At 42.0% G+C, this 26,298-nt stretch overlaps 2 protein-coding genes across 3 annotated transcripts; both read left to right on the plus strand.

Annotated features, from left to right (window-relative positions):
- The first annotated feature begins 1,721 nt into the window (after positions 1–1,721).
- LOC128694322 (pseudohemocyanin-2-like) lies at positions 1,722–5,169 on the plus strand. The gene is made up of 3 exons (XM_070081035.1): positions 1,722–1,871; positions 2,540–4,063; positions 4,236–5,169. Exons 1-3 carry the CDS (start codon positions 1,790–1,792, stop codon positions 4,670–4,672), a joined length of 2,043 nt encoding a protein of 680 aa, XP_069937136.1. The 5' UTR covers positions 1,722–1,789; the 3' UTR covers positions 4,673–5,169.
- A 10,254-nt stretch (positions 5,170–15,423) lies between these two features.
- LOC128694315 (pseudohemocyanin-2-like) lies at positions 15,424–18,593 on the plus strand. Of its 2 annotated transcripts, none has more exons than XM_070081042.1 (3): positions 15,424–15,579; positions 16,196–17,719; positions 17,894–18,593. In XM_070081042.1, exons 1-3 carry the CDS (start codon positions 15,498–15,500, stop codon positions 18,328–18,330), a joined length of 2,043 nt encoding a protein of 680 aa, XP_069937143.1. In that variant the 5' UTR covers positions 15,424–15,497; the 3' UTR covers positions 18,331–18,593. The 2 variants fall into 2 exon arrangements, with proteins under 2 accessions (XP_069937143.1, XP_053640382.2); XM_053784407.2 differs by having other exon boundaries at positions 15,432–15,579; positions 16,199–17,719.
- Positions 18,594–26,298: the final 7,705 nt, after the last annotated feature.

Below are 26,298 nucleotides of genomic sequence, written 5' to 3' on the forward strand. Positions count from 1 at the left end.
AAGGAAAAATGCTGATGAGTTTTGCTCAATGAAATGTTTGCATTGTTACTGTGTTTCGCAGGTCTCACTTTGCCAGTTTTTTAAACAGCCTGTCTGAGTACCTAAAAGGCAAAAGGGAGAAGACGTAACTGTTCATAATTACTTGATCAAAAGCCAGATTTATTTAGAACTGCTTCTTGAACATTTCAGTGAGAGAATATACAATGCTTCTATTTATCATGTGCTCTAAATCTCTCATGGCAGTTCATTTCGGTACCAAAATTCATTCAAGTATGCAGTGAACTTTCTGGACTGGAATCCACTCTCTTGAAAGTAAACTGAGACTTCAGTGGCAATCCTGACACCAAAGATAATTATTTATTGACAGTTGGATATTAAGACATCTCACTTTGTTAATCAGGACATAAGTTATCGATGACTAGTCTTGACATCATCAGGAGTCCAAAATATCAAATCCTCAATTAGAATTAATACAAATGCGGGATAAAGTAAAATTAATTTCTCTCCTTACCTTGTTCATTAAATAGATTGTAATCCATAATTTGTGCTAGACAGGTAGAAACCTGTTTGGTATATACACTGCAGGTGATAAGGCTAGAAGAAGTCAAGTCCCAGAACTTGTCAAAGTGTCATCTCACCACGTTATATCTAGACCGTTCAGCTTGGTAATAAAACAGGAACCAAGTGTCAATTAGAGCATCATCCTAGTAAGTGTTACCCAGTGATTTTTATGTGCAAACCTTTGAATATATTTTCACAGACCACTGTGGAGGAAAGTGTTCACCATATGTTGACAAAGCTTGGGAAGAGACTGGCAGGCTTCGGAGGAATTAAACAGACAATAATTAACAGTATCAGTCAAGTATACACTTAATCCTCATTATGGCTTTAAAGTTTCAACTTTAGTATCTAAGTTCTAGAATCAGTTCCTGGTCAGCCAAACTATCATTTGCACGTTAAACTACGTGCAGTACCCGATTGGTTGATCAAGCCTTGACCTGGTATTATGTATTCGTTTGTAGATGAATAACTTAGTGCGAGGTTCATTAAAATTAATCTATTAATTTCAAAGATAAACGGGAGGGAAAGTTCCCCATAAACCTCTCTCTAAGCCCACTGATTTTTTTTCAAGTCACTCAACATGCATATATACGCATACACATAGAGATACAGTCTCACATGCAAGCATACACATATATCAGCACTTTCTGAACATTCATAAACACTAAGACATCTTACGTGCCAGGAAACATATTTTTATATTTTACTGAGGTATTATTATATGACTGTATTGTAATATTAATTTTGCGGGCGTTGAATTAGAAGAGAATAGGTTCATGAGATGCTGGAATACCTTTTTTATAATAGCGCAGAGACTGAAGACCTTCTCGATATTAAAGAACATTTTTACCTTATTAAAAGTGAAGGAGTTTCACTGCCAAGATACTGAGATTTTTTGTCCATTAAAAATTAATTCTTGCAGAAGACTCATACAATATAGGGGACGCGTATACTGCCGGGCATTCATACTGCAGGGACTCATATATTGAAAGGAACTCGTATACTGCATAAGACTCATATTTCTGTCATTTCTTCATAGAAGGACACCTCAGCGTTTCATTTATATCTTATGTTACCAAGGAAACTGATGTGGTGATTAAAAGAGACACATTGACCTTGAGAAGATAAGGGGATGGACGTTTGGGGAGACGGAGGGACAGGGTAGACAGCGGGTTGAGGTCTCGTGGTGTATATAAGGGGCCGAGAGAGCTGCTTGGGCACCAGCACCATGAAGACCTTGGTTGTGTTCGCACTGGTGGCTGCCGCCTCCGCCTACTCATTCAGCGGCTTCCAAAGAGACGAACCTGATGGTATGTTATCTACTATCGTTGTAGTCTTTGGTGGGGTAACTAGTTAATCAGTTCCCAAGTCTTTGCTGCAGTTAAACTGAGCTACAAAACTGACAGCTTTTTTTTGCTCTGAATTAACTCGCGAGTTTGGTGCTTCAATTTAAGTTTAACAATAATGAGAGAGCAACAATGGTAAACATTGGTCAAAACAGTATTATTATCAGGAGAGAGTGCTGAACTCTTAGATTTGATTGAGTGCATATTGACAAGTAGAAATAAACACAGTCTTGAAGTAATATATATGCATATATATATATATATATATATATATATATATATATATATATATATATATATATATATATATATATATATATATATATATATATATATATCAACAACTTAACCTAGGGTGAGATTTTTACAATGATTCCGTTTCCAGTGTCTTTAATTCCATGGGTCAATATGATTTAAACAGTTCCTTGAACAGTCCTTTAGAACTGAAATAACGGTTTCTATTTTTTTTTTCATAATTTTAGTAATAGAAAATTAAACTTAATCTTGAGTCAAAAACAAATTGAAGTTAAAAATAATTAGTTATTGTTTCATATTTGAGCAAGTGTATTATACATCATCCATATATCTCAGCATCCACAATCACTTACAATAAACCGGATTGTGTTCCTCAGAGGTGCCACTGGCACAGAAGCAACATGACATCAGCTCGCTACTTTACAAAGTGTATGAGCCCCTGCATGATGCCAACCTGAAGACCCTTGTTGACACCTTTGACCCAGAGGCCAACCTATCTAACTTCCCTGACGGTGGTGTAGCTGTCCGTAAGCTACTGAAGGAACTCAAGGATCACAAACTGGAGGAAAAGCAACATTTCTTTTCAGTGTTCAATGACACGCAGAGAGAACAAGCTTTACTGCTCACTAATGTTCTCCTGCAGTGCCAAGACTGGAAAACAGGCATTAGCTATGCTGCTTACTTCCGTCAACGTCTGAACGAGGAAGAATTTATTTATGCTTTGTATGCAGCAGTCAGACACTCACCGCTTTCTAGGAATGTTGTGCTGCCCCCAATATACGAAATCCTGCCTCACTTTTTCACAAGTGCTGAAGTACTCCAAAAAGCATACAGAGCCAAGATTAAAGCTACACCAGGCAAATTCGTAACAAACTTCACAGGCACCCCGAATAACCCAGAGTACAGAGTTGCCTACTTCACTGAAGACATCGGCCTTAGTACTCACTACTTTAATTGGCATTTAGAGTATCCCTTCTGGTGGAATGACACTTTCGGCCCTCATATTGAACGTAAGGGTGAGACCTTTTTCTGGATCCATCACCAGCTCAATAACCGCTTTGACGCTGAACGATTATCCAACCACCTCGACCTTGTGCAAAAACTTCACTGGGATGAGACTCTCCATGACGGCTTCCATCCTCATACTACATACAAATACGGCGACAGATTCCCAATTCGACCCGATGATATCCACATTGAAAACGTAGATCATGTTGCTGAGGTTCATGATCTGGTCGTACTGGAGAACCGCATTCGAGATGCAATCGATCATGGTTACATCATTAACAAGGAGGGCTCCAAGGTAGACATTAGAAATGAAGAAGGTATTGATATCCTTGGTAATATTATTGAGTCTTCTTTGTACAGCCCCAATGTTGAGTACTATGGTTCCCTCAACAACTTGGCTCACGTCTTGCTTGGTCACCAGGGTGACCCCCATGACAAGTACCATGAGGCTCCCAGTGTCCTGGAGCATTATGAGACAGCCACCCGCGACCCAGCATTCTACCAGCTACACAAGTACATTGATGACCTTTTCAGGAAACATAAAGACCGTCTTCCACCTTATAATAAGGAAGAGCTTGAGTTCCGCGGTGTTGCTATCAACAATATTAACATTGATGGTCCATTGGAAACTTACATTGAAGATTATGAATATAGTCTTGTAAATGCTGTGGATGATAAAGACGAAGTTGAAGACTTGGAGATTAGCACTTATATTCAACGTCTGAAGCATAAAGATTTCTCCTTCAATATCGACATAATAAACAATAATGATGGTGATGTTTTATCTACAATCCGTATCTTCGCCTGGCCACACCGTGACAGCAACGGCGTCATTTTCCCATTCAACGAGGGTCGTTGGCGCGCTATTGAACTAGACAAGTTCTTCAAGACTCGTAAGTATGAAATATTTTTCTCGAAACAAGTTTGAAACAGATTTATTGTTCACATATTCATAGAAAACTTACTGTGATAAAAATATATAATGAACAGATTCAAAATTCTCAAAACGTATTTACTTAAAAAAATATTTATTTAATGATATAATTTGCTTTAATATTTCCTCAGTAAAGCCTGGAGAAAACCACATTGTGCGCAAGTCTGTTGAGTCGTCGGTGACAGTACCTGACGTGCCTAGCATCAACACCTTACACGACAAAGTTGAAGCAGCACTCACAGCAGGCAGCGACTTGCACCTGGAGCAGTTCGTGAGCGCCGCTGGACTGCCCAACAGGCTGCTCATACCCAAGGGTAACGAGGCTGGTGTAGAGTTCAAGCTTGTGGTGGCTGTGACTGATGGTGCAGCTGATGCAGCCATTAATGGCCTCGAGACATTTGAAAAGTTCCACCACTATGGCTACAAGGGAGTCTACCCAGACAAGAAACCTCATGGCTACCCACTGGACCGTCACGTCCCTGACGAACGAATTTTCCACGACATTCCCAACTTCGCGGAAACCATTGTCAAGGTCTTCAACCATGACGAGCACATCCATCACCACTGACTTGGAATTTTTTCCAGCAGACCTTAGCAAAGTAACATTTATGAAGGGGTTCAGGGAAAATGGCAGGCCGGACTTGAGTCCTGGAGATGGGAAGTACAGTGCCTGCACTCTGAAGGAGGGGTGTTAATGTTGCAGTTTAAAAACTGTAGTGTAAAGCACCCTTCTGGCAAGACAGTGATGGAGTGAATGATGGTAAAAGTTTTTCTTTTTCGGGCCACCCTGCCTTGGTGGGAATCGGCCAGTGTGATAATAATAATAAAAAATTTTGCGTTCAAATTGAAAAGAAATGTCTCTAATTTTGTTTGATAAAACTTTCCATAGTTAATTTTAAGTGCTTATAAAGTATGCACAGTACAATATTATATGGACACCTCACAGAGAACACCATCATCAAAAATCATAATATTTTTAACCAAAATACATATTTTGTAAGTTCGTAATTATTATTGTGACTTACATTAATATGAATTATAAAGTATGAATAAAAAGTATAATGATATCTTATTTAAATTTCAATCCTTTTCAATCTATAATATCAAATTGTCAACATTTTTTTTCTTACTACATTATAAAAAACATAATTTGGTTTGACTAATTATTTTGCTATTACATCGATCTAATACATTCAGGTACTTAGAGTGCACAGGTTTAAGAATTAAAAAGTAAATCACAAAAATTAAATATTATTCTGTCCATGCAAAAGAATAAAGCATCAACATACAGTAGTGATGACACATTACTTCGATTGTGCAGCTCGGTCTTCAGTTGTTATTAAAGAGGAAGAGGCTGAAAACAGTAGAAATATGTTCTCCGTTGTCATGTAATGGTAAAGAATATGCAGAGATTGATGCAATTAAAAGACATTCGGATATATAAGTCAAAGAATATCATGTAATGAAGATTATTGAGATGGGTTAGTCAAACCAAGCAGTGACTTTTAATCTTTTCTCAGAGTATGTCACACTTTGGAAGCTTTCTCCTGAACTGACGCACACACACACACACACACACACACACACACACACACACACACACACACACACACACACACACACACACACACACACACACACAATGACCACAATGATAGAAAAGAAACTGAAAGTTTGGTACACAAACGCGGATGGAATAACGAATAAACATGAGGAGTGGAACGAAAGAATCAGTGAAAAATCCCCAGACATCATAGCAGTCACAGAAACAAAACTTGCTGAGACAATAACAGACACAATCTTCCCAATGGGATATCAGATCCTGAGGAAAGATAGAAGGAGTAGAGGGGGAGGAGGGGTTGCACTTCTCATAAAACACCGATGGGGATTTGAGGAAATGGAAGGCACGGACATGATTGGAGAAAGAGACTACATTGTAGGTACAATTCAGTCCGGAGAACATAAAGTAGTCATTGGAGTGATGTATAACCCACCACAGAACTGCAGGAGGCCAAGAGAGGAGTACGAAGAAAACAACAGGGTGATGGTGGACACACTGGCTGAGGTGGCAAGAAGAGCTCACTCGAGCAGAGCAAAGTTACTGGTAATGGGCGATTTCAACCACAGGGAGATCGACTGGGAAAACCCGGAGCCACATGGGGGTCCCGAAACATGGAGAGCCAAGATGATGGATGTGGTACTTGAAAACCTCATGCATCAACATGTCAGGGACACAACCAGAGAGAGAGGGGAGGATGAGCCATCAAGACTGGATCTTGTGTTCACCCTGAGCAGTTCAGACATTGAGGACATCACTTACGAGAGGCCCCTTGGAGCTAGCGATCACGTGGTTCTGAGTTTTGATTATATAGTAGAGTTACAAGTGGAGAAGGTAACAGGAACTGAACGGGACAGGCCAAACTATAAAAGGGGGGACTAAACAGGTATGAGAAACTTCCTGCAGGAGGTTCAGTGGGACACAGAAATGGTAGGAAAATCAGTAAACGAGATGATGGAATCTGTGGCAACAAAGTGCAAGGAGGCAGAGGAAAGGTTTGTTCCCAAGGGAAACAGAAATAATAGGAAGACCAAAACGAGTCCTTGGTTTACCCGAAGGTGTAGGGAGGCAAAAACTAAGTGCAACAGAGAATGGAAAAGGTACAGTAGGCATAGGACCCAGGAAAACAAGGAGATTAGTAGAAGAGCCAGAAACGAGTATGCACAGATAAGGAGGGAGGCCCAGCGACAGTATGAAAACGACATAGCATCGAAAGTCAAATCTGACCCGAAACTGCTGTATAGCCACATTAGGAGGAAGACAAGTCAAGGACCAGGTGATAAGGCTGAGGAAAGAAGGTGGAGAACTCACAAGAAACGATCAAGAGGTATGTGAGGAGCTCAACACGAGATTTAAGGAAGTATTTACAGTAGAGACAGGAAGGACTCTGGGGGGACAGACCAGATGGGGACACCAGCAAGGAATACACCAACAAGTGTTGGACGACATACATACAGATGAGGAGGAGGTGAAGAAACTGCTAAGGGACATCGATACCTCAAAGGCAATGGGACCGGACAACATCTCCCCGTGGATCCTTAGAGAGGGAGCAGATATGTTGTGCGTGCCACTTACCACAATCTTCAACACGTCCCTGGAAACTGGGCAACTACCTGAGCTATGGAAGACGGCAAATGTAGTTCCCATTTTTAAAAAAGGAGACAGAAAAGAGGCACTAAACTATAGACCTGTGTCATTGACGTGTATAGTATGCAGAGTTATGGAGAAGATTATCAGGAGGAGAGTGGTGGAGCACCTGGAACGGAACAAGAGTATAAATGCCAACCAGCACGGATTCATGGAAGGCAAATCCTGTGTCACAAACCTTCTGGAGTTTTATGATAAAATAACAGAAGTAAGACACGAGAGAGAGGGGTGGGTTGATTGCATCTTCTTGGACTGTAAGAAGGCCTTTGACACAGTTCCTCACAAGAGATTAGTGCAGAAGCTAGAGCATCAGGGGCATATAACAGGAAGGGCACTGCAATGGATCAGAGAATACCTGACAGGGAGGCAACAACGAGTCATGGTACGTAATGATGTATCACAGTGGGCACCTGTGACGAGCGGGGTCCCACAGGGGTCGGTCCTAGGACCAGTGCTATTTTTGGTATATGTGAACGACATGATGGAAGGGTTAGACTCAGAAGTGTCCCTGTTTGCAGATGATGTGAAGTTAATGAGGAGAATTAAATCAGATGAGGACCAGGCAGGACTTCAAAGAGACCTGGACAGACTGGACACCTGGTCCAGCAAATGGCTTCTCGAATTTAATCCTGCCAAATGCAAAGTCATGAAGATAGGGGAAGGGCACAGAAGACCACAGACAGAGTATAGGCTAGGTGGCCAAAGACTGCAAACCTCTCTCAAGTATAACACCGAGTATAACACCGACCATGTCTCCGGAAGCACACATCAATCAGATAACTGCTGCAGCATATGGGCGCCTGGCAAACCTGAGAACAGCATTCCGATACCTTAGTAAGGAATCGTTCAAGACACTGTACACCGTGTATGTCAGGCCCATACTGGAGTATGCAGCACCTGTTTGGAACCCGCACTTGATAAAGCACGTCAAGAAACTAGAGAAAGTACAAAGGTTTGCGCCAAGGTTAGTTCCAGACCTAAGGGGAATGTCCTATGAAGAAAGATTAAGGGAAATCGGCCTGACGACACTGAAGGACAGGAGGGTCAGGGGAGACATGATAACGACATATAAAATTCTGCGTGGAATAGACAAGGTGGACAAAGACAGGATGTTCCAAGGAGGGGACACAGAAACAAGAGGCCACAATTGGAAGTTGAAGACACAAATGAGTCAGAGAGATATTAGGAAGTATTTCTTCAGTCATAGAGTTGTCAGGCAGTGGAATAGCCTAGAAAATGACGTAGTGGAGGCAGGAACCATACACAGTTTTAAGACGAGGTTTGATAAAGCTCATGGAGCGGGGAGAGAGAGGGCCCAGTAGCAACCGGTGAAGAGGCGGGGCCAGGAGCTAAAACTCGACCCCTGCAACCACAAATAGGTGAGTACAAATAGGTGAGTACACGCACACACACACACACACACATACTTGGTGTTCAACCCCACCAAGTGCAAAGTCATGAAGATTGAGGAAGGACAAAGAAGACAGCAGACGGAGCACAGTCTAGGGGGGCCAGAGACTACGAACCTCACTCAATGAAAGGATCTTGGTGTAACACCGGGCACATCTCCTGAGGCGCACATTAACTAAATAACTGCTGCAGCATATGGGCACCTTGCACACCTAAGATTAGCATTTCGACATCTCAGTAATGAATTGTTCAGGACCCTGTACACTGTGTATGTCAGGCCAGTATTGGAGTATGCAGCACCAGTTAGGAACCCACACCTAGCCAAGCACGTACGGGAATTTGAGAAAGTGCAAAGGTTTGCAATAAGACTAGTCCCGGAGCTGACGGACATGTCCTACGAGGAGAGGTTAAGAGAAATCGACCTGGAGACACGAGAGATAGGGGGATATTACGGCTACATACAAAATACTGAGAGGAATTGACAAGGGGGACAGAGACAGGATGTTCCAGAGATGGGACACAGCAACAAGGGGTCAAATTGAAAGTTGAAGACGCAGATGAATCACAGGGATGTTAGGAACTACTTCTTCAGTCATAAAGTTGTCAGAAAGGGGAATAGTCTAGGAAGTGATGTAGTGGAGGCAGGATCCATACATAGCTTTAAGAAGAGTTATGATGAAGCTCATGTAGCAGGAAGAGTGACCTAGTAGCGACCATTGAAGAGGGGGGGCCAGGAGCTGTGAACCTATTAGCGACCAGTGAAGAGGCGGGGCCAGGAGCTGTGACTCGACCCCTGCAACCACAACCAGGTGAGTACATGCACACAAACTTAAGCAGCTTCACTGAGAAAGAAATTATCCGATTTCAATATTTTTTCTGTAAGTTAAGAATGTGGTCACACAAGTATATTATAAGTTTCATGGAGTTTACCAAAAAAATAAGAAAAGATAAATAAAAAAACAATGTTTTTTGACAAAGCAACACTTGGGTAAAACAGCTGCCAAATTGGTAATGCTTAGGATCTTCTAATTGACTTTAATTCAACAAGTAAATGTTAAATAATATTCGTACAAGGCGAGTTGAACGATATAATATTATACTGAATCCAAAAAATATTCTTAATTTTTTTGTGTTCTTTTTGGTATTTTAATATGAATTAACAAAACCAGTTAGGTTAGGTAAGGTAAAATTTGTCAAGAAACAAGGAAAGTGTTTCCTGATGCGGGTCTTAGTCAGTTGATGACCCACCGTTGGAGTTTATAGTCATCTGACTGAGGCCTTCTGCTGGCTTACCGTTAAAGGCTATTACAAATTCTCCTTTTACAATTATAAAACCATATTTCCTGAATAACATTTGAAAAATTCATGGCATTCAATTCATAAATAACGAACAAAATTTTACTAATACGAGAATAAGTTACTTTTGAGAAAAACAATAAAATTCATCATTGAATATAATATATAAAACATTATAAGTCACAAGCGTGAGCGACTTTCTCCAATCTCGGGACAGTAAGGGTTTATACTGAGACGCCCAGGCAACTTATGCGCAGTGTACCACCTTCACCAAGATGTTATGTAGCTTATTTATAAACACTGACAAAAAAAATAGTAATATTCGAGAACAATACAATGTGTCAATGAGGCATTTTGATGATGTAATCGAAATTATAGATAAAATTCCTATAAAAAAAATACTTTGAAAGTGGTATAAACAAGAAGATTGCACCAAAACGTTGGCAAATTTATGCATTAGTTTTCTGTTAAAAAAATATTTTCATAATTTCGTATTTTTTCGATTTTTTTTTTAATAATTTTCATTTTAATAACCTCTCCCTCCCTTCAAGAGCCGCAGCAGCTGAGGACACACACTATAGCAGCTGAACAACTGAGGACATTCTACAGCAGCTAATGTACAGTACTCGTCACGACATTATGCTGCCCTACCGCCACACACGTACCAAAACACAAACACAAACCATGAAAGATTATAATATATATATATATTTGCACACTTACTGAGGTTTTAATAGTTGGTACTGCGTCCTTTATGCTTAATCACGTCCCTCGGCCGTGCAGGAAGACTCACACAAATTCTTGAGGGTATGGGTATTTGGTGGTCCCACAGATGAAGCGTAGGTCTAGGGGGTCACTATCTCTGGGCCGGTACACATATCCCCGATGGTTACAGGTTACAGTGAAGGATGCTTCATCGGTCCAAAGTACTTCAGACCACTGTTGAAGATTTCAGTGAAGATATTTCTTTGCATAATCCAGCCTACGTTTCTTCTGTGGCTTGGAGAGGATCGGTTTCTTAACTTGGCAGTGACTACTGAAGCCCACTCCTGGCACACGTCTGTTAACAGTTCTTACAGACACCTCTGACAGATGACGTGGGCTTTTTTCTTTAAATTTTCTAGCAGTTATCTTAGGTGTACTCTCTAACTACTTCTCTAACACAGTTAAGGTACAAACAGATGCCTTCTTTGAGGGGCGAGGCCTTGAAACGCTGCACCCAGTTCCTCAGTGAACGCTCACACACACCAACATCCTCCACTATTTTTTCCGCCTGGTGCCAAGCTTTGTGAAGCCCTATGATCTGAGCTATAGTTTCAGGTGTTAAAGGCTTCCCTTTACCCATAATTAAACATGTATAGCCCCAAAACCAAAGGGAACACCGGGCAAAAGATTGGGCGGATGACAGACAAAAGTGCAACACTTCCTCTCACAAAAAGAATGCAGATGTAATATATACAGACTTTGCAAAAGCCTTCGACAATCGTGACCATGGCGTAATAGCGCATAAAATGCGTGCTGAAGGAATAACAGGAAAAGTTGGTCGATAGGTCTATAATTTCCTCACAAACAGAACACAAAGAGTAGTAGTCAACAGAGTCAAGTCCGAGGCAGCTACGGTGAAAAGCTCTGTTCCACAAGGCACAGTACTCGCTCCCATCTTGTTCCTCATCCTCATATCCGACATAGACAAGGATGTCAGCCACAGCACCGTGTCTTCCTTTGCAGATGACACCCGAATCTGCACGACAGTGTCTTCCATTGCAGACACTGCAAGGCTCCAGGCGGACATCAACCAAATCTTTCAGTGGGCTGCAGAAAACAATATGAAGTTCAACGATGAGAAATTTCAATTACTCAGATATGGTAAACACGAGGAAATTAAATCTTCATCAGAGTACAAAACAAATTCCGGCCACAAAATAGAGCGAAACACCAATGTCAAAGACCTGGGAGTGATCATGTCGGAGGATCTCACCTTCAAGGACCATAACATTGTATCAATCGCATCTGCTAGAAAAATGACAGGATGGATAATGAGAACCTTCAAAACTAGGGATGCCAAGCCCATGATACTCTTCAGGTCACTTGTTCTATCTAGGCTGGAATATTGCTGCGCACTAACAGCACCTTTCAAGGCAGGTGAAATTGCTGACCTAGAAAATGTACAGAGAACCTTCACGGCGCGCATAACAGAGATAAAACACCTCAATTACTGGGAGCGCTTGAGGTTCCTGAACCTGTATTCCCTGGAATGCAGGCGGGAGAGATACATGATTATATACACCTGGAAAATCCTAGAGGGACTAGTACCGAACTTGCACACGAAAATCACTCGCTACGAAAGCAAAAGACTTGGCAGACGATGCAACATCCCCCCAATGAAAAGCAGGGGTGTCACTAGCACGTTAAGAGACCATACAATAAGTGTCAGGGGCCCGAGACTGTTCAACTGCCTCCCAGCATACATAAGGGGGATTACCAATAGACCCCTGGCAGTCTTCAAGCTGGCACTGGAAAAGCACCTAAAGTCGGTACCTGACCAGCCGGGCTGTGGCTCGTACGTTGGTTTGCGTGCAGCCAGCAGTAACAGCCTGGTTGATCAGGCTCTGATCCACCAGGAGGCCTGGTCACAGACCGGGCCGCGGGGGCGTTGACCCCCGGAACTCTCTCCAGGTCAACTCCAGGTAAACTCACCACGGCAGCCACGTGAGCACTTTGGAGTATCTGTCTAGTGCGCCGTCAGGCCGTGACGTCATGCTAACGGCTGCTCCCCGGCATAATGCACTGACAAAAAAAGACCTCCCTGTATAGTAGGCCTTTGATTTTCGTCAGGGCATTATGCCGGGGCGCTAACCCGGAATAATGCCGTGACGAGCACTGTAACTACGGACACACACTACAACAACTGAAGAGACACTGATTAGAACACTGAATATCTGATAACAATTACTGGTGCAACTTCAGCAGCTCAGGACACACTGGAACTGCTGACGCAAATAAGGACACACACACTACACAACAGGCCTGGTGTCTAATCGACATGTGCCTAGGACAAAATGGTAACTAACTACCGCAACTGAGGACATACTCCAGAAGCTGCTACAGCTGGGTACACACATACACACGCACACTGCACCAACTGAACAACTGAAGACACTCTGAAGCAGCTGCAGCTTGGGATTGTTGATGAAAAGTATAAGTGCCACTTTCCTGGTTTTATATTTACTTTAGTATGGTTTAATTTATAGTAAAATATCTTGGCTATGAATCGTCTGAACGACATCAGTCCTTAATCGGTGATTAATCTTATGAAAAGGAATGTACCCCATAAGTTTAGGCTGTGAAAGCGCAGATTTGCCAAGACATTGTCATTTTAAAAAAAACGGGAAAATATTGGATCCTTTGTGATAACGGGAAAATGAGTTATCCGGACGACATCATACTTGAGCAAAACACATCATACTGATGTGCTTTGCTCAATGAAATGTTTGCATCGTTCAGTTAAGTACCAAGACTCATTTAAGTACGCAGTGAACTTTCTGCACTGGAATCCACTCTTGAGTGAACTGAGACTTCGATGGCAATCATGGTACCAAATTATTTTAATAATAAAAAAAGAAATCACAGTTCGATATTAAGACATCTAACTTTGTTAATCAGGACAAAAGTTAATCGGCGACTAGTGTTGACATCATCAGAAGTCCAAAACACCAAATCCTCAGGAAGAATTAATACACCTTACCTTGTTCATTAAATAGATTGTAATCCACAATTTGTGCAAGACACGTAGGAACCTGACTGGTTTATACACTGTAAGTAAAAGAGCTAGAGGAAGTCAGGAACCAAGTGTCAACAAGTGGGTAACAAGTGTTACCCAGTGATTTTCAAGTGTAAACCTTCGAATATATTTTCATAGCTCCCCTGTGGAGGAAAGTGTTCACCATATCTTGACAGAGCTTATGGAGAGGTGAATAAACAGGCAATAATTAAGAGTATCAGTCAAGTATACACTTAATCCTCCTTATGACCTTAAAGTTCCAACTTTAGCATCTAAGTTTCTTCAAGAGGGAGCTTGATAAGTTCCTCGAATCAGTTCGTGGTCAGACAAACTATCATTTGTACATTAAAGTGCGTGCAGCAAGCAGTGCCTGCTTGGGTGATCAAGCCTAGCCTTGACTATTATGCAGGGCATTGCAGAAATATGTGTATGAAAAGCGCTCAATTAATAATGTCAGTGTATAAGATTTGTTCTGAAATAGAATGCGTACTGGACCTGGTCAGGGGTGGCCAGAAGACGTATGTAGGAGTCAGTACTGGAAGAACGGTGGCTGGAGCAAGACAGGATGGTTTGGTGTTTGTGAGTAGGAGAGGGGGAGTTTATGTTTATGCCATACGTTGTTTAATAATTTTGTATGTACATTCCCAATTTTACCTGTAAGACCCTAGTGTGCAGAGGCATGTGTATTAGAGAGGCCGGAAGAAGAAGGGGGGGGGTGTCAAGGAGCCCGTGTTAATATGTCAGTTTACTATCAATATACTCATTTTTTTATATGTTCGTTTTGTGCCCTTCCTGATAGTTAATAAAAATATTGACTATTTACTTAATGTTTTTTGCGAAGAAAGAAGCTTGGCCCTAGATTGCTTTTGCTTAATATTTTAAATGCGCCAAGACAGGCTTTTACTCTCAGGCGCCAGCATTTATTTTTACGTAATGTAATAACTAGGTTACATTGACCATGTACTATGTATTCTTTTATAGAAGAATAACTTAATGAAAGGTTCATTAAAATTGGTCTATTAATTTCAGAGATAAATGGGAGAGAAAGTTCCCTTTAAACTTTTCTTATATGCCCACTGAAGACTTTTTCAAGTCAATCAACATGCATATATATGCCTACACGTAGAGATAGAGTCTCACATTCATACATACACATATATCAGCACTTTCTGAACATTCATAAACACAAAGACACCTTACATACCAGGAAACATATTTTTATATTTTACTGAGGTATTATTGTATGACTGCAATGTAGTATTAATTTTGCATGCGTTGAATTAGAAGAGAAAAGGCTCACGAGATGCTGGCATACCTTTTCACAATAGCACAGAGACGGAAGATCATCTCAATATTAAAGAATATCTTGATCTTATTAAAAATGAAGGAGTTTCACTACTAAGATACACTATAGGGGATGCGTATACTGCCGGGCATTCATACTGCAGGGACTCATATACTGAAAGGAACTCGTATACTGCGTAAGACTCACATTTCTGTCATTTCATCATAGAGTGACACCTCAGCGTTTCATTTATAACTTATGTTACCAAGGAAACTGATGTAGTGATTAAAGGAGACACATTGACCTTGAGAAGATAAAGGAATGGACGTTAGGGGAGACGGAGGGACGGGGTAGAGAGCGGGTGAGGGCTTGTGGTGTATATAAGGGGCCGATAGAGCTGCTTGGGCACCAGCACCATGAAGACCTTGGTTGTGTTCGCACTGGTGGCTGCCGCCTCCACCTACTCATTCAGCGGCTTCCAGAGAGACGAACCTGATGGTAAGTATGTTATCTACTGTCGTTGTAGTCTTTGGCGGGGTAAATAGTTAATCAGTTGCTAGGACTTTGCTACAGTTAAACTGAGCCACAAAACTAGCATTTTTTTTTTTTTTTTTTTTTTTTTTTTTTTTCTTTTTTTTTATTTTTTTTTTTTTTTTTTTTTGCTCTGAATTAACTCGCGAGTTTGATGCTTCAATTTAAGTTTAATAATAACGAGAGATCAATAATGGTAAACAGCAGGAGAGAGTGCTGAACCTATAGATTTGATTAAGTGAATATCGACAAGTGGAAATAAACACAGTCCTGAAGGAAAATATTTACATATCGACAACGTAACCTAGGTTGAGCTTTAACAATGATTCCCTGATTCCAGTGTCTTTATTTCCATGGGTCAATATGATTTAAACACGACCTTGAAGAGTCCTTTAGTACTGCAATAACTCTTTCTGTTTTCTTTAATTTTAGCAACAGAAAATAAAATTTAATGTTGAGTCATAAAAGCACATTCACGTTAAAATAATTGGATATTGCTTCATATTTGAGCAAGTGTATCATACGTCATCCATATATCTCAGTATCCGCTATCACTCATAATAAACCTGATTGTGTTCCTCAGCAGTGCCACTGGCACAGAAACAACATGACATCAGCTCGCTACTTTACAAAGTGTATGAGCCCCTGCATGATGCCAACCTGAAGACCCTTGTTGACACCTTTGACCCAGAGGCAAACGCATCTAACTTCCCTGACGGTGGTGTAGCTGTCCGTAAGCTACTGAAGGAACTCAAGGATCACAAACTGGAGGAAAAACAACATTTCTTTTCAGTTTTCAATGACACGCAGAGAGAACAAGCTTTACTGCTCACTAATGTTCTCCTGCAGTGCAAAGACTGGAAAACAGGCATTAGTTATGCTGCTTACTTCCGTAAACATCTGAACGAGGAAGAATTTATTTATGCCTTGTATGCAGCAGTCAGACACTCACCGCTTGCTAGGAATGTTGTGCTGCCCCCAATATACGAGATCCTGCCTCACTTTTTCACAAGCGCTGAAGTACTTCAAAAAGCATACAGAGCCAAGATGACTACCACACCAGGCAAATTCGTGACAAACTTCACAGGCACCCCGAATAACCCAGAGTACAGAGTTGCCTACTTCACTGAAGACATCGGCCTCAGTACTCATTACTTTAATTGGCATTTAGACTATCCCTTCTGGTGGAATGACACTTTCGGCCCTCATATTGAACGTAAGGGTGAGACCTTTTTCTGGATCCATCACCAGCTCAACAACCGCTTTGACGCTGAACGTTTATCCAACCACCTCGACCTTGTGCAAAAACTTCACTGGGATGAGACTCTCCATGACGGCTTCCATCCTCATACTACATACAAATACGGCGACAGGTTCCCAATTCGACCCGATGATATCCACATCGAAAATGTAGATCATGTTGCTGAGGTTCATGATTTGGTTGTACTGGAGAACCGCGTTCGAGATGCAATCGATCATGGTTACATCATTGACAAGGAGGGCTCCAAGGTAGACATTACAAATGAAGAAGGTATTGATATCCTTGGTAATATTATTGAGTCTTCTTTGTACAGCCCCAATGTTGAGTACTATGGTTCCCTCAACAACTTGGCTCACGTCTTGCTTGGTCACCAGGGTGACCCCCATGACAAGTACCATGAGGCTCCCAGTGTCCTGGAGCATTATGAGACAGCTACCCGCGACCCAGCATTCTACCAGCTACACAAGTACATTGATGACCTCTTCAGGAAACATAAAGACCGTCTTCCACCTTATAATAAGGAAGAGCTTGAGTTCCGCGGTGTTGCTATCAACAATATTAACATTGATGGTACATTGGAGACTTACATTGAAGATTATGAATATAGTCTTGTAAATGCTGTGGATGATAAAGACGAAGTTGAAGACTTGGAGATTAGCACTTATATTCAACGTCTGAAACATAAAGATTTCTCCTTCAATATCGACATAATAAACAATAATGATGGTGATGTTTTATCTACAATCCGTATCTTCGCCTGGCCACACCGTGACAGCAACGGCGTCATCTTCCCATTCAACGAGGGTCGTTGGCGAGCTATTGAACTAGACAAGTTCTTCAAGACTCGTAAGTATGAAATATTTTTCTCGAAATAGGTTTGAAACATAGATTTATTGTTCACATATTCATAGAAAACTTACTGTGATAAAAATATATAATGAACATTTTCAAAATTCTCAAAACGTATTTACTTAAAAAAATATTTATTTAATGATATAATTTTCTTTAATATTTCCTCAGTAAAGCCTGGAGAAAACCACATTGTGCGCAAGTCTGTTGAGTCGTCGGTGACAGTACCTGACGTGCCTAGCATCAACACCTTACACGACAAAGTTGAAGCAGCACTCACAGCAGGCAGCGACTTGCACCTGGAGCAGTTCGTGAGCGCCACTGGACTGCCCAACAGGCTGCTCATACCCAAGGGTAACGAGGCTGGTGTAGAGTTAAAGCTGGTGGTGGCTGTGACTGATGGTGCAGCTGATGCAGCCATTAATGACCTCGAGACATTTAAAAAGTTCCATCACTATGGCTACAAGGGAGTCTACCCAGACAAGAAACCTCATGGCTACCCACTGGACCGTCACGTCCCTGACGAACGAATTTTCCACGACATTCCCAACTTCGCGGAAACCATTGTCAAGGTCTTCAACCATAACGAGCACATCCGTCACCATTAACAGAAACAAGTGCTGACCATTTTAAAATGTAACTTTAGTCTTTTGATTCAGAAATTTTTACATCAAACTTTTGTAATATAACTGAAATATTTTGCACTCAAATTGAATTGAGGTACCTATAGAGCATGCACATTACAGTATATGGGCACCTCACAGAGAACACCATCATCAAAAATCATAAAATTTTAACCAAAATACATTTTTTAAGAAGGTAATTATTACTGTGATTTATAAAAATAGTAATTATAATATGAATAAAATTTTTTTGTTATTTATTTTAAACTTAAATCCTTTTCAGTCCTATTAGCAAATTGTAATTTTTCATTTTCTTACTACAGAAAAAATGAAAATACTGTTTACTAATTATTTTTTTATTACTTCAATTTATTACATTCATGTACTTAAGAGTGTACAGGTTTAAGAATTAAAAAGCAAATAACGAAAAAAGGGAATGTTTCAACAGGTTTGAGGAGCCTTGATGGAAATTAAATGTTCTTCTGTTGATGCAAAAGAATAAAGCATGAATGTACAGTAGTGATGACACATTACTTCGGGTGTGAAGCTCGGTCCTCAGTTGTTATTAACGAGGAAGAGGCTGAAAGCTGTCACATGATGGATAAACAATATGCGGTCATGTGATGGGTTATTTATATAAAGCAGTGATTTTTAATCTTTTTTCGGAGTTCCTCACACTTTGGAAGCTTTTTTCTTAACTGGGGCACATCACACACACACACACACACACACACACACACACACAGGAAACAGAAACGAGTCACTAAACTACAGACCTGTGTCTCTGACATGTATTGTGTGCAAAGTCATGGATAAGATTATCAGGAGGAGAGTGGTCGAACACCTGGAAAGGAACAAGATTATAAATGAAAACCAGCATGGGTTCATGGAAGGCAAATCTTGTATCACAAACCTCCTGGAGTTTTATGACAAGGTAACAGAAGTAAGACACGAGAGAGAGGGGTGGGTAGATTGCGTTTTCCTAGACTGCAGGAAGGCCTTTGACACAGTTCCCCACAAGAGATTAGTGCAGAAGCTGGAGGATCAGGCGCACGTAAAAGGGAGGGCACTGCAATGGATAAGGGAATACCTGACAGGGAGGCAGCAACGAGTCATGGTACGTGAAGAGGTATCACAGTGGGCGCCTGTTACGAGCGGGGTCCCACAGGGGTCAGTTCTAGGACCAGTGCTATTTTTGATATATGTGAACGACATGATGGAAGGAATAGACTCTGAAGTGTCCCTGTTTGCAGATGACGTGAAGTTGATGAGAAGAATTAAATCGGACGAGGATGAGGCAGGACTGCAAAGAGACCTGGACAGGCTGGACATGTGGTCCAGCAACTGGCGTCTCGAATTCAATCCAGCCAAATGCAAAGTCATGAAGATTGGGGAGGGGCAAAGAAGACCGCAGACAGAGTATAGGCTAGGTGGACAAAGACTACAGACCTCACTCAGGGAGAAAGACCTTGGGGTGACCATAACACCGAGCACATCACCGGAGGCACACATCAACCAAATAACCGCTACAGCATACGGGCGCCTGGCAAACCTGAGAATAGCGTTCCGATACCTTAATAAGGAATCGTTCAAGACACTGTACACTGTGTATGTTAGGCCCATACTGGAGTATGCAGCACCAGTCTGGAACCCACACCTGGTCAAGCACGTCAAGAAGTTAGAGAAAGTACAAAGGTTTGCAACAAGGCTAGTCCCAGAGCTCAAGGGAATGTCGTACGAGGAAAGGTTAAGGGAAATCGGACTGACGACACTGGAGGACAGAAGGGTCAGGGGAGACATGATAACGACATACAAGATACTGCGGGGAATAGACAAGGTGGACAGAGATAGGATGTTCCAGAGAGGGGACACAGGGACAAGGGGTCACAACTGGAAGCTGAAGACTCAGACGAGTCACAGGGACGTTAGGAAGTATTTCTTCAGTCATAGAGTTTTCAGCAAGTGGAATAGCCTAGCAAGTGAAGTAGTGGAGGCAGGAACCATACATAGTTTTAAGAAGAGGTATGACAAAGCTCAGGAAGCAGAGAGAGAGAGGATCCAGTAGCAATCAGTGAAGAGGCGGGACCAGGAGCTGAGTCTCGACCCCTGCAACCACAATTAGGTGAGTACAATTAGGTGAGTACACACTCACTCACACACACACACACACACACGGTTTTAGGTAAGGGAAATCCTGTGTCACAAACCTACCTAAGTTTTACGTAAGGTGACAGAACTAAGACAAGAGAGAAAGAGGAGTAGGTAAACTGCATTTTCTTGGACTGCAAGAATTCCTTCAACACGGTTCCGCACAAGAGATTAATGCAAAAGCTAGAGGAGCAGGCAGGAATAACAGGAAAGGCATTGCAATGGATCAAAGAATATTTAACAGGAAGGAAACAAAGAGTGCTGGAACGTGACGAGGTGTCAGAGTGGGCGCCTGTAACAAGCGGATTTCCACAAGGGTTTGTCCTAAGGCCGGTACTGTTTCTGGTATATGTGAATGACATGACGGAAGGGATAGATTCAGAGGTGTCCCTGTTTGCAGACGATGTGAAGTTAATGCAAAGAATTCAAGCGGATGAGGATCAGATGGGACTATAAAGGGATATGGACAGGCTGTAAGCCAGGTCCAACAACTGGCTCCTGGAGTTTAACCCCACCAAATGCAAAGTCAAGAAGACTGGAGAAGATGAAAGAAGACAGCAGATAGAGTACATATTAGAGGGCTAAAGATTGCAAACCTCACTCAAGGAAAAGGATCTTGCGGTGAATATAATGCCCAGAACATCTCCTGAGACGTACATGAACCAAATTACTGCTGCAGAATATGGGCGCCTGTCAAATCTAAGAATAACGTCAATGGATTGTGTGGTAGGCTTTAGTGAAGAGGGAAGTTACGTCCAAACTACTTAGTTTCTTGTTTCAAATGTAAAGGTCTCTAATGCAACTGAAGTCACCTGAATGTTTTAGATGATCGGCGCTGGTGCCGAGAAGGCTGGAATGGAACTGCTTCTAATTTGTGTGGTGCACTGTCTGTAACCTGATGTAATTGGTCTCAGAGGAATATTGTGTTTATGGGTATTAGGTAGTCCATACATGTGTACCGGTTTAGGGTTGTTGGGTATTAAGTGCAGAAGTTTCTTCCCTTCACTAGTGCGTCTGGGTATTTGTTTGATTTTGTATAGGAGGTCCTCGATGAGTGTTTCCCACTGCTGTGTGCTGATGGACGCGTAGACTGGTCGTTAAAAAAAGCTCATCATTTTGTTGTTGTAGTCACTGGTGTTCAGTATGACGACTCACCTCCTTTTACGGCTGTGGTGAAGATAATATTTGGGTCATTAGCGAGGTCCTTAAGGGTAGTGATATACCGTCTATGAATATTAGTAGAAGGCTCACTTACGGTTGCTGTGAGAATGCCTTGAATATAACTTTTCTGGAAGTTACTGTCACCGTGTCTGTGGTTTCTGGTGACTAAGTCCAGTTGGTGGGTTGGTTTGCGTAGCTTAGTGGTAAATTTGAGTCCTGGAGTCCTTAGAGCATACCGAAATTGCAGTCCAGAGTTTCTTGATGAAGAGTGTACATACATACACCAAACCTTCACTGAGCTACATTTTCCTTCCTTTTTCATCAAAGACTGCAAGAAAAGAGCTCTTCAGATTATCAGTTCACCATGCACTAACACTACTCCTAACAAATTATAACACTTCCTTAAAGCTAGGTTGCACTAAATGTCTCTAAAGTATTCATACAAGCTAACACTAGAGTCGTTATCGCAACCAGCACCTCCATAATGAATGTCGCTCTTTCATGTACTAACGTGGGAAGAGCTTTCTCACTACTTGTGGACATTACCCACAGATATAGTTCACAAGTCGAACTTATAGACAAGTGATAGTCATCTGGTGATGTTCAATGTGCCAAGCAGACGACAGAAGTGAAAACGCCCAGTGTCGCTTTTCATCTCAAGCCATTGGTATCGGCCTCTCTTCGACTATGTAAACTCAACGGCTCCCGCTCCAACGAGCCAGGTAAATCACTATTCTACCCAACATCCGCTTATTTACCACTGCAGTGCCTTGAGTAGATGTTAGGTAAGTAGGGTTAATCATTCGAGGCCATCATGTGCGGGCCCACGCCCAACACACAGGTAAGGGGAGCCCACGACTTTCTGGTGACATACCTGCTTATAACTGTTAATATATGGCAGCTGGGCGAGTATTAACCCTTGTTATAATCACTATTTTTACAGCCCTGTGGGAAATTAGGCAGCAAATAAAAATCGGAGGGGACACCCTGGGCAGGGGGACGGGGGAGGAGGGGGTCTGAGGTGTCACCGACAAAGATGAGTACACCAGACCAACAGTGGTCTTTAGTATTATTATTAAATATTGCACTCATCTCCCAAAATTCCACACAACCTCACTCTAATACCTATATGTACCCTTTGTGTCCTTGTTTGTAACGGCTTGACAAAGCACCTGGAGAGAAAAACGTTGCCACAATAAAAATGACGCATTATTTACACATATGTCCTTTTTACCTAGCATATTGTCGATAATTTCGCCAACATTATTATACACAGGTGATGTTGAAGTCTAGTTTGTGATCAGTCGAAACGATTGCATGTACTCAATGCTTTTACTACACACAGATTGCCAACAAGTGCTCAGGGAGTAGGATAGCAGCCCGAGCGCTTGAAGTTCATAACATAAAAATGTCGAGTGTTCTTGTCTCATATTATTCAAGATAATAGAATGATCACCTACACAGTCACCAAAACACCAGTGGTGGTCTGGGAAAGATACAATCCGGGACAACATTTCAAGAAGGTTGTTAGGTAAGACACATATGCAACAGTTAGGTATCTTTATCGAAATAAAGATACCTAACTGTTGCATATGTGTCTTACCTAACAATCTGTCGGTATTTTATACCATTTTAATGTTCATTTCAAGAAGGTGTGGGGTGGTGTAGCATCAAGTGTACCAGCACCCTGAGAAACCAGGCAAAAGCCCTAGAGAAGATCCAGGTGAAATCCAGTGTGACCTGTGAACACAAAGACGGTCGAACTCAGGAATGGTATAATACAGTTTACTGCTGACGGTTCCTAAACATGTCATGACTATGTGTATTGTTGAAGATAACTAGATAACGAAAGTTGGTGAAAGGTCAAAAAGTGCAATTTATGTGTATAACGTTTTACCCACCACTGGACTTTGTTAAGAACATGATAAAGCTCAGCGTTGGATGAAACATTGTTTAAATAAAGATTCTACCGAATTTATGACTTTTTCGGTAAGTGTTTTATAATATTTATATATTACAGGACAACTACGAAGAGAGGATTAAAACAGGCTAGACAAAGTTATATTGTTACAAAATAAACATGTCTTTTTTACATCCTTAACTATTAATTACAACTAGCCTTAATTCTAATAATATATACCTGCTAATAATATATAGCTACCCTGCCCACACTTCCACCCTGCCCACACTACTACCCTGTCGTCACTACCCTGCCCACACTACTTCCCTGCCACAATACTACCCTGCACGCACTACTACCCTGTCCTCACCACTCTGCAACAAGGAAATACCCACCGACATACTAAAAAATTACTCTGGAGATATCAGAGACACTCATCCATTGAGTGTTATCTGCTGAGGGTGTGGGAGTGAAGGAGGAGGAGGCTGAGACATGTAGCTAAGTAACACCCTCCTCCGTGGTTATCATCTTCAGATAATCTCAAGTGACCGAACCTGCGATAAACATTTCACATGACAGTGTTGTGTGTTACTTTGTGTTGTTGTAAATGGAGCAGCTGAAGACAAACACACTGCAGCAGTTGTGGGCAGACATTGCAGCAATTGAGAGTATACTACAGTAGCCGAGGACACATTTCATGATCTGCAGCAGGACACGCTACAGCAGCTGAGGACCCATGTTTCAGGAGCTGCAGCAGCAGCACGGGACAAATATTGAACTACTGAGGACATACACTACGGAAGGTGGAGACATTTCAACAAATGAAGACACACACACTACAACAACTGGAGACACACTACATCAAATGGAGATACGTACTACAGGAAGTGAGAACACAAGTTTACTACAGTGACTGGAAAAACAAACACTACAGCAACTGGAGTCACACACTACAGCAACTGAGGACACATAGACTACAGCATCTAAGGACCCACTACAGCAACTGAGGACACATACTACAGCAACTGAGGACACACACTACAGCATCTGAGGACACACTACAGCAACTGAGGACATACACTACAGCAGTTGAGGACACACACTACAGCAACTGAGGATACATACACTACAGCAACTGAGGACACACACACTATAGCAACTATAAACACCACAGCAGTTGAGGACATACACTACAGCAGCTGAGGACACTCTACAGCAAACAAGGACTCATTCACTACAGCAGTTCAGGACACAAACATTGCAACAGCTGAAAATATATACACACACACTCACACGCACACATACACACACACACACACACACACACACACACGCACACAAGGTGGAGAACTCACAAGAAACGATCAAGAGGTATGTGAGGAGCTCAACACGATATTTAAGGAAGTATTTACAGTAGAGTCAGGAAGGACTCTGGGGGGACAGACCAGATGGGGACACCAGCAAGGAATACACCAACAAGTGTTGGACGACATACATACAGATGAGGAGGAGGTGAAGAAACTGCTAAGGGACATCGATACCTCAAAGGCAATGGGACCGGACAACATCTCCCCGTGGATCCTTAGAGAGGGAGCAGATATGTTGTGCATGCCACTTACCACAATCTTCAACACGTCCCTGGAAACTGGGCAACTACCTGAGGTATGGAAGACGGCAAATGTAGTTCCCATTTTTAAAAAAGGAGACAGAAAAGAGGCACTAAACTATAGACCTGTGTCATTGACGTGTATAGTATGCAAAATTATGGAGAAGATTATCAGGAGGAGAGTGGGGGAGCACCTGGAACGGAACAAGAGTATAAATGCCAACCAGCACGGATTCATGGAAGGCAAATCCTGTGTCACAAACCTTCTGGAGTTTTATGATAAAATAACAGAAGTAAGACACGAGAGAGAGGGGTGGGTTGATTGCATCTTCTTGGACTGCAAGAAGGCCTTTGACACAGTTCCTCACAAGAGATTAGTGCAGAAGCTAGAGCATCAGGCGCATGTAACAGGAAGGGCACTGCAATGGATCAGAGAATACCTGACAGGGAGACAACAACGAGTCATGGTACATAATGATGTATCACAGTGGGCACCTGTGACGAGCGGGGTCCCACAGGGGTCGGTCCTAGGACCAGTGCTATTTTTGGTATATGTGAACGACATGATGGAAGGGTTAGACTCAGAAGTGTCCCTGTTTGCAGATGATGTGAAGTTAATGAGGAGAATTAAATCTGATGAGGACCAGGCAGGACTTCAAAGAGACCTGGACAGACTGGACACCTGGTCCAGCAAATGGCTTCTCGAATTTAATCCTGCCAAATGCAAAGTCATGAAGATAGGGGAAGGGCACAGAAGACCACAGACCGAGTATAGGCTACGTGGCCAAAGACTGCAAACCTCACTCAAGGAGAAAGATCTTGGGGTGAGTATAACACCGAGCATGTCTCCGGAAGCACACATCAACCAGATAACTGCTGCAGCATATGGGCGCCTGGCAAACCTGAGAACAGCATTCCGATACCTTAGTAAGGAATCGTTCAAGACACTGTACACAGTGTATGTCAGGCCCATACTGGAGTATGCAGCACCTGTTTGGAACCCGCACTTGATAAAGCACGTCAAGAAACTAGAGAAAGTACAAAGGTTTGCGACAAGGTTAGTTCCAGAGCTAAGGGGAATGTCCTATGAAGAAAGATTAAGGGAAATCGGCCTGACGACACTGGAGGACAGGAGGGT

The sequence above is a fragment of the Cherax quadricarinatus genome, chromosome 6 (genome assembly GCF_038502225.1).
Source record: "Cherax quadricarinatus isolate ZL_2023a chromosome 6, ASM3850222v1, whole genome shotgun sequence".
Classification (NCBI taxonomy): domain Eukaryota; kingdom Metazoa; phylum Arthropoda; class Malacostraca; order Decapoda; family Parastacidae; genus Cherax; species Cherax quadricarinatus.

Bases quoted from the DNA above. Each gene is read 5' to 3' on its own strand.
- LOC128694322 (XM_070081035.1), top strand. From the start codon at position 1,790: ATGAAGACCTTGGTTGTGTTCGCACTGGTGGCTGCCGCCTCCGCCTAC. The intron at 1,872-2,539 runs GTATGTTATCTA...TGTGTTCCTCAG, and splicing joins CCAAAGAGACGAACCTGATG to AGGTGCCACTGGCACAGAAG. The intron at 4,064-4,235 runs GTAAGTATGAAA...ATATTTCCTCAG, and splicing joins AGACAAGTTCTTCAAGACTC to TAAAGCCTGGAGAAAACCAC.
- LOC128694315 (XM_070081042.1), top strand. From the start codon at position 15,498: ATGAAGACCTTGGTTGTGTTCGCACTGGTGGCTGCCGCCTCCACCTAC. The intron at 15,580-16,195 runs GTAAGTATGTTA...TGTGTTCCTCAG, and splicing joins CCAGAGAGACGAACCTGATG to CAGTGCCACTGGCACAGAAA. The intron at 17,720-17,893 runs GTAAGTATGAAA...ATATTTCCTCAG, and splicing joins AGACAAGTTCTTCAAGACTC to TAAAGCCTGGAGAAAACCAC.